The sequence below is a fragment of the Trichechus manatus genome, unplaced genomic scaffold, assembly GCF_000243295.1.
Source record: "Trichechus manatus latirostris isolate Lorelei unplaced genomic scaffold, TriManLat1.0 scaffold00236, whole genome shotgun sequence".
NCBI lineage: Eukaryota > Metazoa > Chordata > Mammalia > Sirenia > Trichechidae > Trichechus > Trichechus manatus.
The window spans coordinates 2,543,756-2,557,157 of record NW_004444172.1 but is presented as its reverse complement, the minus strand read 5'-3'; the positions used below and the strand labels follow the sequence as shown (position 1 = coordinate 2,557,157).

The 13,402-nt window shown below is 49.6% G+C and overlaps 1 protein-coding gene across 1 annotated transcript in view; it reads left to right on the top strand.

Annotated features, from left to right (window-relative positions):
• SLC43A1 (solute carrier family 43 member 1) overlaps positions 1–13,402 on the top strand; it is a 37,292-nt gene that overhangs the window by 13,522 nt on the left and 10,368 nt on the right. The window contains exons 2-7 of the mRNA XM_023743120.1: positions 5,015–5,192; positions 5,301–5,356; positions 5,490–5,566; positions 9,137–9,229; positions 11,810–11,943; positions 12,713–12,888. Of these exons, the coding sequence (XP_023598888.1) occupies positions 5,015–5,192; positions 5,301–5,356; positions 5,490–5,566; positions 9,137–9,229; positions 11,810–11,943; positions 12,713–12,888 (714 nt within the window). The remainder of the gene's footprint in view (positions 1–5,014; positions 5,193–5,300; positions 5,357–5,489; positions 5,567–9,136; positions 9,230–11,809; positions 11,944–12,712; positions 12,889–13,402) is intronic.

The following is a 13,402-nucleotide window of genomic DNA, read 5'->3' as shown; positions in this document are numbered from 1 at the left end:
GGGAAGTTTTCTGCCAACAAATCTTCAACAATTCTCTTTGTATTTTCTGTTATCCCCACCTGTTCTGGTACTCCAGTCACTTGTTATTCCTCTTGATATAGTCTTACATAATTCTTAGGGTTTCTTCATTTTTTTTGAATCTTTTTATCTGATTTTTCCGCAAATAAGTTGGTGTCAAGTGCTTTATCTTCAGTCTCACTAATTCTGACTTCCATTGTCTCAGTTCTGCTCCTATGACTTTCTATTGAGTTGTCCAATTCTGAAATTTTATTGTTCATCTTCTGGATTTCTGATTGCTGCCTCTCTATGGATTCTTGCAGCCTGTTAAATTTGTCATTGTGCTCTTCTCTAATCTTAAGTTCCTCTATTGCTAGGTCTGTGTCATGTCTGATCTCCTGAAGAGTTCTGTATATTAATCTTTTGTATTCTGCCTCCGGTAATTCCAAGAAACTCTTTTCGTCTGGAAAATTTCCTGATTCTTTGTTTCGGGAGCTTGCTGAAGCCATCATGGTCTGCCTCTTTATATGATTTGATATTGACTGTTGTCTGTGAGCCATCAATAAGTTATCATATTTATTTATTTTATGTTTGCTTACTGTGTCCTAGCTTCTTGTTTTGTTTTGATATGCCCAAATAGGCTGCTTATGTGCACTAGCCCGATCACTGGCGCCCCTAAAGCTGCAACATCCTGCCACCAGGTGGCCAGAACTGCCACTAAGTATGTGAGCCCAGTAGTCCCCCCACTCCTTCTGTATGGATTCGGCTCAGGTGTCCAGGTAGTCAGCCAGCAAGTGTGTGGTACAGGCTCTCGCCTACAGTTGTAGAAAGGCATGGGTGATTGGTGTAGCCACAAGCATCTGGCTGCAGCAGGGGGTCACATGCTAAGCAAGGCAGGGGCTGATGGCCGCCTCCAAGTGTCTGGGAGGAAAGTGTGTCCCTGTTTCCTAAGGTGCTTGGGTGGATGGGTTTTGCAGCCAGACTATGAGCACCCATTGTTGTTGGCTGTAAGGACTAGGGGGCCCCACTTATTCTTGGGTCCCTGTCGCTGGTGTCTAGGTGGCGTGGATGGAGCCACCAGTCCTCAGGCCCCTGATGTGGGTAGGTGAAGACCCTGCTTAATGGGCAGAGCAGTGTCAAATGTCACAAATCTGCCACTTAACAGCTGAAACAGTTGAAGTTAGACTTCAGGTATATACCCTGTTGTACTGTGATAATGAGGGCCTAAGCTGTTGAAATGGGCCCACACAAGTCTATGCAGGGGGAAGGGCACTCTGAGTCCATGGATCCCTTATGCCTGTGCCTAGGCAAAGGAGGTGTGCCTATCCTGAGTTTCTGGCTTAGGGGAGCCAGCAGATTATTTTTTTCTCCTGTTTGTTGATTTGTTCTCTCTCTAAGGCCCGAAGAATGGTTCAGGGGGTGTGATGGGTCCTACTTCCTGCGCATGGTACTCTGCAGTTGCTGAAGCCGTCCCAGATCCAGTGCAGAGCAGGGAGCGGGGAGGTAAATGGGAGAGTGGTTTTTCCCAAAGTGGGTTGTTTTTCATCCACACAGTAGGCCAGATGCAAGTACTTATCTTTTGCCCATCGAGGGTTGTTTCTCACTGGTTCTGGATGGCTGAGTAGACTCTCTGCCGCTGGTTCTCTCCCGGTGTGGAAAATGCCTCTGCGCACCACGAGCGGATCCAGCCTGAAGGGCTCGGGCTCTTGCTGGGTCAGGTCTGGCAACTCCTCACTGCTTCTGAACTGTCTTTCCCTCCCACTGCCACTCAGTCCAATTCCTCAACTTTGCCTTTGATGTTCAGGGCTCCTAGATTGTTATATATAATCAATTCACTTGTTTTTTCAGGTCTTTGTTGTTAGAGGGACTACAGGAAGCATCTGACTACTTTGCCATCTTGCCCCCCCACCCCACAGACACCTTTGGATATTTAAAGTCAGGGGTCATTGTCAGCATCTGAGCGTTAGTGCAGATGCACCCCTCCACAAAGCATCCAGGCACTAAAACATCCCTTTGCTTTGTTCTCTTCACAGCACCTGTCAGTCTTGCACTCAGCATCCATTTGTTCCTTGTTTATTGTCTCATATAAGCGCCACAGAAGTGGAGCGCTTCCTGGCCTATTCACTGTGGGGTCCCCAGCACCGAGAGTAGGGTCTGTCCATGTGGTAACCCTCCAGGAGAACTATCATCTTCCCTTCGTCAGCTATCCCAGGAGCACCTCCTTTTTACCCACTTTCTTCAGTTGAATCCTCCTAAGGAGCCTGTGGTTTAGGCATGCTTGGCTCCTTTTTATAAATAAAGGGCTTGAGGCTCAGAGAGGGAGCCCCTTGTCCAAGGTGGCATGGCTAGTAAGGATGGTGGTGGGATTCAGACTCCGGTCTTTCTCTCTCCTGGGTGTGTCCTGAGCTTGCCCTTGGCGATGCTGGCTAGTAACAAATTAGGGAGGGGGCAGCTACCTCGGGACTAACTGAGCATTGAGTATAGTGGAATCACCCTCCTCCCCCCTCCACTAGCCTTTCTCATTAACTTGTCACAATTCAAATTTAGAAGTTTACCTTAAGGACGAGTCCTCCACATGAACTCCTAAAGGGTACTACAGGGCAGTGGCACGGCCTGATCATTGTGTGCCTCAGTTTTAGCATCTGGAGAATGGAGATGTTTTATTAGTTCACTCATAGCGCTTTTGGGAGCGAATATAGTGACTGTATAGAACAGTGCCTGGAAAATAGTAAGTGTTCAGTAAATACTAGCTGTTATTGTAATCAGCATCCCCCATGCCTCTGTCAGTTTGTCGTACTGTGGGGGCCTGCATGTTGCTGCGATGCTAGAACCTATGCCACCGGTATTCAAATACCAGCAGGGTCACCCATGGTGGACAGGTTTCAGCTGAGCTTCCAGACTAAGACAGACTAGGAAGAAGGACCCAGCAGTCTACTTCCGAAAAGAATTAGCCAGTGAAAAGCTAATGAATAGCTACAGGAATTGATGGAATACCAATTGAGATGTTTCAATAAACGGATGCAATGCTGGAAGTGCTCACTTGTCTATGCCAAGAAATTTGGAAGACAGCTACCTGGCCAACCAACTGGAAGAGATCCATATTTATGCCCATTCCCAAGAAAGGTGATCCAACTGAATGCAGAAATTATCGAACAATATCATTAATATCACACACAAGTAAAATTGTGCTGAAGATCATTCAAAAGCGGCTGCAGCAGTACATTGACGGGAAACTGCCAGAAATTCAAGCCAGATTCAGAAGAGGACGTGGAACCAGGGATATCATTGCAGATGTCAGATGGATCCTGGCTGAAAGCAAAGAATACCAGAAAGATGTTTACCTGTGTTTTATTGACTACACAAAGGCATTCGACTGTGTGGATTATAACAAATTATGGATAACATTGCAAAGAATGGGAATTCCAGAACACTTAATTGTACATAGATCAAGAGGCAGTCATTTGAACAGAACAAGGGGATACTGGATTTCAAGTCAGGAAAGGTGTGCGTCAGGGTTGTATCCTGTCATCATACCTATTCAGTCTGTATGTTGAGCAAATAATCCAAGAAGCTGGACTATATGGAGAAGAACAGGGCATCAGGATTGGAGGAAGACTCATTAATAACCTGCATCATCCAGACAACAAAACCTTGCTTGCTGAAAGTGAAGAGGAAGCACTTACTGATGAAGATCAAAGACTACAACCTTCAGTATGGATTACACCTCAACATAAAGAAAATAAAAATCCTCACAACTGGACCAATAAGCAACATCATGATAAACAGAGAAAAGATTGAAGTTGTCAAGGATGTCATTTTACTTGGATCCACAATCAACACTCGTGGAAGCAACAGTCAAGAAATCAAAAGATGCATTGCATTGGGCAGATCTGCTGCAAAAGACCTCGTTAACGTGTTGAAAAGCAAAGATGTCACCTTGAAGACTAAGGTGTGACTGACCCAAGCCATGATATTTTCAATCGCCTCATATGCATTGGAAAGCTGGATGATGAATAAGGAAGGTGGAAGAAGAATCCATGCCTTTGAATTGTGTTGGCGAAGAATATCGAATATACCATGGACTGCCAGAAGAACGAACAAATCTCCCTGGAAGAAGTACAACCAGAATGCTCCTTAGAAGCAAGGATGGCGAGACTTCGTCTCACATACTTTGGACATGTTATCAGGAGGGATCAGTCCCTGGAGAAGGACATCATGCTTGGTAAGGTAGAGAGAGGGTCAACAAAAAAGAGGAAGACCCTTAACAAGATGGATTGACACAGTGGCTGCAACAATGGGCTCAAGCATAATGACGATTGTGAGGATGGTGTAGGATTGGGCAGTGTTTCATTCTGTTGTACACAGGGACACTATGAGTCAGAACCGACTCGACAGCACCTAACGACAATTATCAGCATGTTGTTTATTGGGGAAGCTTTCTCTAAGTTTTAAGTGAATTCTTGTTACATCCTTTAGAGCACCACTCACCAACTTTATGCCCAGATTTGGAGGTGCTTCCTGTTGGGGGTCCACCGCTCTCTAAGCTTGGACATGGAGTAAATATTAAACCAAAACTAGTTGCCGTTGAGTCAGTTCTGACTCATGGTGACCCCATGTGTGTCAGAGTACAATTGTGCTCCGTAGAGTTTTCAATGGCTTATTTTTAGGAAGTAGATCGCCAGGTCTTTCTTCCAAGGTGCCTCTGGGTGGACTTGAACCTTCAACCTTTTGGTTAGCAGCAGATCTTGTTAACCATTTGCACCACCCAGGTGACTGTTACCATGTTCGAGCTAGTTGAGGATTCAGATTGAATGTGTGACTCTCGTAGGGTCATAACATAATTTATGGACCCCCCCCACTAGAGCAGGCACAACTCCAGGCCACCCCTAAAGTCACCCAGTTGGCAGTAAATCATAGGCCTGGGATTTGAACACGGGACCCCAACCCCAGCTACTCTCTCATCTGCCTAGCTGCACCTGCTCACATGTGCTGAGTGCCCTCCCTTCCCCTTCCTCAGCCGAGAATATCACCAACGTTACCTTGGACGAGCAGCTCTGGTGGCCAAGCTGTGACCAGCAGGATGAAATGCTCAACTTGGGCTTCACGATTGGTTCCTTTGTGCTCAGCGCTACCACCCTGCCACTGGGGATCCTCATGGACCGCTTTGGCCCCCGACCGATTCGGCTGATAGGCAGGTGAGCTGGCTGGGCTGTGGGGGCTGGAGGGCAGGGAGGGTGCTGCCGGGGGAGGGGGACTCAGACTGTTCCCAGGTCAACCCGTCCACCTTCTTATTGTCCCCACAGCGCCTGCTTTGTGGCATCCTGCACCCTCATGGCCTTGGCCTCTCGGGACCCCGAAGGTGAGATGTCTGGCTTCTCGTGCCCCCATGAGAAAAGAAAGGGTGGGATGAAGATGGCTGTTTACCCCAGCTCCTGCTCTCGGCCTCCCCCAGCTCCCCAAATGCCCTTATCTGCCTCTCTCCCCCTTCCCAGTTCTGTCTCCGTTGATATTCCTGGCGCTGTCCCTGAATGGCTTTGGTGGCATCTGCCTAACGTTCACTTCACTCACTGTGAGTATGACCGCCAGGCCTGGCAGCCACCCAGGAGTGGGTGGGGGGAGGGGGGAGTGGGGGAGAGAGTAGGGGAGGGGCCCAATTGCACAGGTGTGAAATTGTGCAGCGGGCAGCTCAGGGTGAGTCTGAGGCTGTATGTGTGTGGATGAGACTGTGTGTCGGAGTGTGGGTGCTGGGGGGCATGGGGAGAGAGTGTGTGTGCACTATTGGGGGAAACAGCACAAACAAGACTAACAAATGTCCTTACCTCCCTGGAGCCTATACCTGGGGGTAGGGGAGTAGGTGCCCAATAAACAAGTGAACGAATAAATTATGTCAATAGTCATGAGTGCTGGGAAGAAAATAAAACAGGATAATGTGATAGTGCCGGGGAGGGGACAGCTTGAGACTGTGTGTGTGTTTGCCGTGCTGTGGGAGAGTGTATGTGTGACACTGACGCCTAGTGACCCTATAGGACTGCGTAGAACTGCCCCATACGGCTTCCAAGGAGCAGCTGGTGGATTCAAACTGCCGACCTTTTGATTAGCAGCCAAGCTCTTAACCACTGTGCCACCAGGGTTCTTTGTGAAAGAGCAGGAGTGGGCATTTGTGATCATTGGAGGGCATTGGGTCAAACCACATGAAGTTGCCGACACTTGACTGTGTTTGACCTACAAAAACGGTGCTTTCATGTGGCTCGACCGGTTACGTTTGTGTGAGTTGTGTATGTGTGTTATTATAAGGGTAAATGTTTATGTCTGTGAGCGTGTGAGTAAAAGGGTTAAGGACTTACGAATGTGTGTGTGTGTCCCTGGCTGGACTGGCCTGGGACTGTTTATCTCCCCTGAGGGCCGCCTGACAGCCAAACTGGATGTTTTTGGCTGAATTTCACCTCACCCCAGCAGCTGCGTTCAATTCCTGCTGGGGACATTTCACAACTCGGGGGAGGCAGATCCCTTCCGCCCCGCCCCCTCCGCTGCCTCTTCTCCACAATGTGCACCTTGGCTCCGGGCCCCAGAATCCCTCCCCTGCCAAGCGAGGCAAGAACTCAGACCCTGTAGCCCACTGCCCTGCCCCTCCCCATGCCCGTATCTCCAGCCAATGGCAGGGCCCCACGCTGGCCCGGCCCCCGGGTCGCTGCTCTCCTTGCTGGGCACGTTCAGTGCTGCGGCCACCTGGGCTGTTGGCTCTTGGCTGGGGTCGCGCGCTGCTGCCCTGGGTCATCTTGGGGTGAGCTGGGCCAGCCTCTGCTGGGTGGAGACAGCTCCGGCAGACACTTCCCCTGTGGGCTGGTCGCTGGCCCTGGCCCTGGCCCCCTTCCCCTGGTGTCCTTGGCAGCGTGCCTTACAGATATAAGGTGTCAGGGAAACCTGCCCGAGTCTGGGCCAACCTGACTCCACCCCTCTTTCAGAGCCACTTGTAGATGGGGGGTGGGGGGCGACTCTTTAATTCTCTGTGTTTGCCCACCTTCCAAGGTCCTTGGGTGGCACAAACGGTTTGCACTCGACTTCTAACCTAAAGGATGGCAGTTTGAACCCACCCAGCAGCACCATGGAAGAAAGGTCTGGCAATCTACTTCCGTAAAGATTGCAGCCAAGAAAACCCTATGGAGCAGTTCTACTCTGTCACACATGGGGTCACCAGAAATCGGAATCAACTCAACGGTGACGAGTTTAGGGTTTCTTTATCTTTTTTTGTGCCCACTTTCCTTCCCAGAGTTATTTCTTTGAAAGTCTCCACCCTCACGCATAAGAACAAGAGATGTGGAAAGGGGTTAGCTTTTTTCCCTCCGTATCCCAAAATTTCCTAGCCTTAAGAATTCAGGCAGTTAACTTTTCTGTTTCTCATTGGTAAAACTGTAATACCCACCTTACATTTCTGTGAAGATTAAATGAAGTAAGATCTATAATATGGTGCCTAGTAATTAGCAAACAGTGAATAAACGTTAGTTCTTTGTATCCCTGCCGCTTTTTCCCATCTCAGTAACAGCACCAGAGTTTAACGTTTTATTGGCAGTTTATTAAGCTGTATTATTTGAGGGTCTTTAGCCATAATTGGTCAAAAATCTAATAAAGATGAGATGCCTGGGGTGAGAGTGTAAGTTAGACAAAAAATTTGGATGGAAGTAAAGTTCTTAAAAGGCCCCCCATTGAAGGTTCCCAGCAGCTCAGAAGAGTGATAGCAGTCTTAGAACTTGAGGATTCTGCAGGTCATAAAATGTTGTTGCGTGTCAAGTCGATTTCAACTCATAGTGACCCCGTGTGACAGAATAGAACTGCCCCCTAGGGTTTTCTAGGCTGAAATCTTCACAGGTGCAAATCAACAAGTCTTTCTCCCGGAGAGGGTGTTGGTTTTGGATGACGTCTGAGGCCCTTCCCAGCTATGGAATCTGGTGACCTAGGAAGGATAGTGGGGCCAGAGGGAACGTTTCACAAAGGGCATCATGACTTTGACTTTTTCTCCCCTGAGGGCCTGGCTCAGGCCAGCTGAGCAGAACATGCGATCAATTAGTTCTCGGTCTGGTCTGCACATCAGAGCCACCTCCCCTGGAAACCTGGCCTCCCTTAGTCCCACCCTCATCTCCCGGGTCCTTCCCATGACTGGTCCTGGCTCAGCAGAAAATGTGGGTGGGGGCCTTTGGGACCATCAGGAGGATGAAGGGCCACCACCAGAGGAGTCCCTGGGTGGCACACACGGTTAAGTACTTAACTATTAGCTGACAGGTTGGTGGTTCAAACCTACCCAGAGGCGCCTCGGGAGAAAGGCCTGGTGATCTGCTTCCAAAAGGTCACAGCCTTGAAAGCTCTACGGAGCAGTTCTACTCTGCACATGTGGGGCCACTGTGAGTCAGAATTGACTCTGACAGCAGCTGACAACAATACTGCTACATGGCCAGCCGTGGTCACAGCTTGGGCACCTGGGATGGGGCCAGGATGGTTAGAACCTGGGGAAAAAATCATTAACTTGCTCTGTGACCTTGAATACCTTTCTTTCCCTCTCTGGGCCTTCATTTTCTCATCAGTAAGATGAGTTGGACTCAATCAGTATTTTTTAAACACCTGGTCCGTGGGTTAGGAAGAAATGGCACACAATAAAGGAGTCCATAAACAAAAAACCAGGGCAACCCTGGGATTAAAACAAACAGAACTTCTTTTTGAGGGCACTTCTGGAAGCCTTTTGGAGCCCTGGTGGTACAAAGGTTAAGAGCTCGGCTGCTAACCAAAAGGTCAGCAGTTTGAATCCAGCAGCCACTTCTTTGAAACCCTATGGGGCAGTTCTGCTCTGTCCTGTAGGGTCGCTATCAGTCAGAATGGACTTGACAGCAACGGGTTTGGTTTTTTGGTTTCTGGAAGCCTTTAGATGTTAAAGTGTGTTGGTGTCATTCTAGGTGGGGGGTCAGAGTAGAGTTTCCCACGTTGCTTTTGCCTGAGAACTTTGCTGTTGCATCTCGGGGCTAGTGTTCCTGGAGTTCACTTTGAGGAATGCTGGGCTAGATGCTCCCAAGCTTTCTCAGGTGGAGCTGGGGAAGGTGATCCCTGGGCTGATGCCAGGGCTGCTCTGCTCACTGGCTCTGCTCTCCTCCTCCAGCTGCCTAACATGTTTGGGAACCTGCGTTCCACTTTCATGGCCCTCATGATTGGCTCCTACGCCTCTTCCGCCATCACTTTCCCCGCTATCAAGGTATGGAGCTACTTGGGGGGTCTCTTGGGGTTTCTTTTGGTCTTGATACAGGACTGGGTGGGATTAGTCAGTCATAAAGAGAAATGAAGTCCTGATACATGCTACAACGTGGATAAACCTGGAAACCATTATGTTGAGTGAAATAAGTCAGTCACAAAAGGATGACTATTGTATGATCCCACTTATATGACATAGAAAAATATAGAGAGACCAAAGCTTGCTATTGGTCACCAGGGATGGGATGGAGAAAGAAAAGGAGGGTCATTATTAAGGGGCACAGAATTTCTGTTAATGGTGGTGGAATAATATGGAAACGGATGGTGGCGGTGGCTGTACGACATGGTGAGTGTCATTAATGTCACTGAATTGTACATGTAAAAATTGAATTGGCAAATGTTTGCTTATCTATATTTTTGTTGTTAGGTGCCATCGAGTCGATTTTTGACTTGTAGCGATCCCAAGTAACAGTAGAACTGCCACCTAGGGTTTTCTAGGCTGTATTCTTTATGGGAACAGATTGCCAGGTCTTTCTCCTGCAGAGCTGCTGGATGAGTTCAAAGCACCAACCTTTCAGTTAGCAGAGTTTTAACTGTTTGCTCCACAAGGGCTCCTTTCCGTATTTTTACCAGAATTAAAATTAAAAAAAGAGCTGGGTGGGACTGGGAGTGATGGCTGGTATGTCTCGTGACATGGTTCCTATGAGTTAGAGGTTGGTGTCCACCATCATGGAGAAAAGCACTGAGGCATCATGGGACGAGCCCAGTCCTGCTACTGACTAGTGGGTTGGCCTTCTCCGCAGCCTGCTCTTGTGTTCTCTGTTCAGGCCTTCATCCTCTCTCCTGGGTCAGGGCAGGCTTTATCAGCTGGTCTCTCTGCCTCTGATCTTATCCTTCTCTAGTCCGTCATTGAGTCCCTGGCAGGTGCACATGGTTAATGTGCTTGCTGCTAACCGAAAGGTTGGCAGTTTGAGCCCACCTAGAGGTGCGTTAGAGGAAAGGCCTGGAGTTCTATTTAAAAAATCAGCCATTGAAAACCCTATGGAGCATAGTTCTACTCTGACACACATGGGGTTGCCATGAATCAGAATCCACTTGATGGCAGCTGGTTTGGTTCTTTTGGTTTAGTCTGTCGTTTACATGGCTTCTAGAATGATCTTTCTAAGACAGAGGACAGCACACACACCCACTGAAAAGCCTTCAGTTGTTCTGCTTCACTGACAGAAGGAAGTCCAACCTCTTCTCATGCATTCAAGGTCCATGACCCTGGCCCCAACCACCCTTTTGGGCTACATCTCCTTGCACACCTCCCAGAGAGGCTGGGTGACTTGGGTCCAAGGACACAAAGCTGGTTCGTGCCAGGCTAGATCCTGGACAAATCCACCTTGTGGACCAAGAGCCAGCTTGGTGCAAGCTGGAGTCTCCATTTCTTCCTCTTCCAATGAAATCAAAGCACCATTTCAGCTGGGCTGTGATCTACCCCTCAGAGTCCATGAATTTGGGCGGTTCGTTTGTTAGTTTAGAGGGCGCTTGCTCAGCACCCCCAAGGAGTTTGAGAGTCTGCATGGGTGAGGCCCGTTGTTCAGGTAGCAGTAGGCATGGAGGGTGCCAGTTCTCCTTCCCTTTAATTAAGGGAGTGGAGTTTGAGGACCCAAATCTTAACCCACAAATTTGAGAGTGTGGCACTTTGAGGCCATGCCCACCTCTGGGGAGGAAAGAGTCTGTGGACCTCCCTGAGCTGCCTAGCGCAGGCTGCCTGCGGCTCCAGACAGGAGTCTGACAGGAGGGCAGACATCATCCCAGGCAGAGGGTGTTGGAGAGGGGACAAGAGGAAGGGGCATCTCTGTGCAGCAGGCTTTCCTCGGTACGCTTGAACGGAATCCAAATCAATACAGAACCTGCTTGTCCTGGGATTTGCTGCACCTGGGAGCACCTGTGAAAGGCAAGATAAGACTTCTCACACTGGGTTTACCTTTCCTCCGCGAACTTTGAACTCTTCAGAAAGGGGCAGCATAAACATGGCTACTCCTGGTTAACCTCAAGCATTAGTTTTCCTCTTTTGTAAATAATGTGAAATGATATTTTTTGCGTGTGCAAACAAACGTGGAAGTTTATGGAGTCAGGGCAAAACGCGTCCATTTTACAGATGACAGTTGAGACTTCACACACATCTGAGCTTGTGGCCAGCTGCTTCAGCACTTTGTGGGGACTGATTTCACACTTCTTCAGGGGGGCTTGGTTGAAAAGGAAGAGAGGAGGTGGGTCTTCTAGGTGTGCCTCTAACTTCGGGCCTTGGGTTCCTCACCTGTAAATTGGACAAAGGAGTGGGGTAGAAGAGACCGTCTGTAAGGCCTCTGAGGCCCAGGTTCTCCCATGGGCTGGAAGGGGCTGGAAGAGATGATATCAAACAGAATCAAAGCATGCTTTCAGCTGGACCATGGTCTGCTTCTCAGACTCCATGAGCTTGGACAGTTCATTTGTTAGTTTAGAGGGCATTTGCTCAGCGCCCCCAAAGCCCAAAGGAGTTTGAGAATGTGCGTGGGTGGGCCGCAGCCCACCCACAGGCCCGTCCTTCCTCCCACAGCTGATCTACGATGCTGGTGTGGCCTTTGTGGTCATCATGTTCACTTGGTCTGGCCTGGCCTGCCTCATCTTCCTGAACTGTGCCCTCAACTGGCCCAGCGAAGCCTTTCCAGCCCCTGAGGAGGTCAATTACATGTGAGTGTGGGGGTGCTGTGGTGAGGAGGGGCTCTCCCTGCTGCAGTAGGGGAGGCCAGGGGACTGCAGTGTGATGGACAGAATCAGCTTTGGAGTCAGAGAGCCCCTGGATTGGGTTCTCTTCTTAGCAGATCTGAGCTCGAAGCTCTGCTTTCTCATCTGTGTGTACCTGCAGGTGTTTTTAAGGACTAGAGCTGGCACATAGTAGGTGCTCAAAACATAATGACTGTTGTGGTGGTTGTTGTCCGTATGGGGTTTTGGAGGAGATGGTCAGAGTAGAAGGAACCCCAGCAACAGTGTAGATACCATATAGACACAGAAGGGGGATAGCCAAGTACATCGGGGTGCTGGTCTAGGAGCTGACATTTATTGAGTGCCTGCTGTATGCCAGGCACTGTGCTTTGCCCCCTGCCATTCTCAAGGAGCCCTGTGATGTGAATTCTGTTATGAACTCCATTTTATAGGAGAAGAAAACAAAGGGTCCGGGAGCAAAGGGACTTTCCTAAGATCGTGCCATTGTAAGGGGGTGACTCTTTAAGGCTGGAACGAGGCTATCTGAGTTCTTAATGTGGCTTCCTCCCTGGGAATGACCAAAAGGAAAATGACCCATCTGCCCTTCACTTACTGGGCACCTCAGCTAAGCCTCTGAGTGGCCCATGCGGGGCCTGCACTAGACGTGGCTGTGCTGGGTCAAGGGGGTCTCAGAGCCCCTGGGACGGCCGGCCCTGTGTAGCTGGGTTCCCACATGCTCTGGTCTGGCTGCTGGCAGGATGTTCAAGCTCAAGGGGCTGGCCCTGGACCACAAGGTGACGGGTGAGCGCTTCTACACCCACATGACCATCGTGGGCCAGCGGCTGAGCCAGAAAGCCCCTAGCCTGGAGGAAGGGGGCAACATCTTCATCTCGTCCCAGGACGTCCGCGGCCCCTCGGAGACCCCTTCCGAGAGTGAGTGTCTGGCCGAAGTGCCCACCTTGGGGGACAAGGGGGTGGGTCCTTACGCCAAGCGAGCACTGGTGTGAGAGTGCTCCCTCTCACCCTCTTCAGTGCTCACAGAACCCCCAGGATGGAGGTGGTGGCGTGCTCCCCATATATTGTTGCTAGGTGCTGTCGAGTTGATTCGACTCTTAGTGACCCCATGTGACAGAGTAGAACTGCTCCATAAGGTTTTCCAAGCTGTAATCTTAACGGGAGCAGATCGCCAGGTCTTCCACAGAGCCCCTGCATGGGTTCGAATCGCCAGCTTTTTGGCTAGCAGCCGAGCCCTTAACAATTGCATCACCAGGGCTCCTTATGCTCACTTTTTACAGACGGGGAAATCAAAGCTCTGAGAACTCTGGAAAATTCAGATTCAGGGGTACCCTGCTGAATTCCTGGGATGGAGGAGGGTGGAGCTGCCAGAATGGGCTCTCCAGGCCTAGGGAGCACCTGGTTTCAGTTCCTTCAGACACCCCTGCAGGGT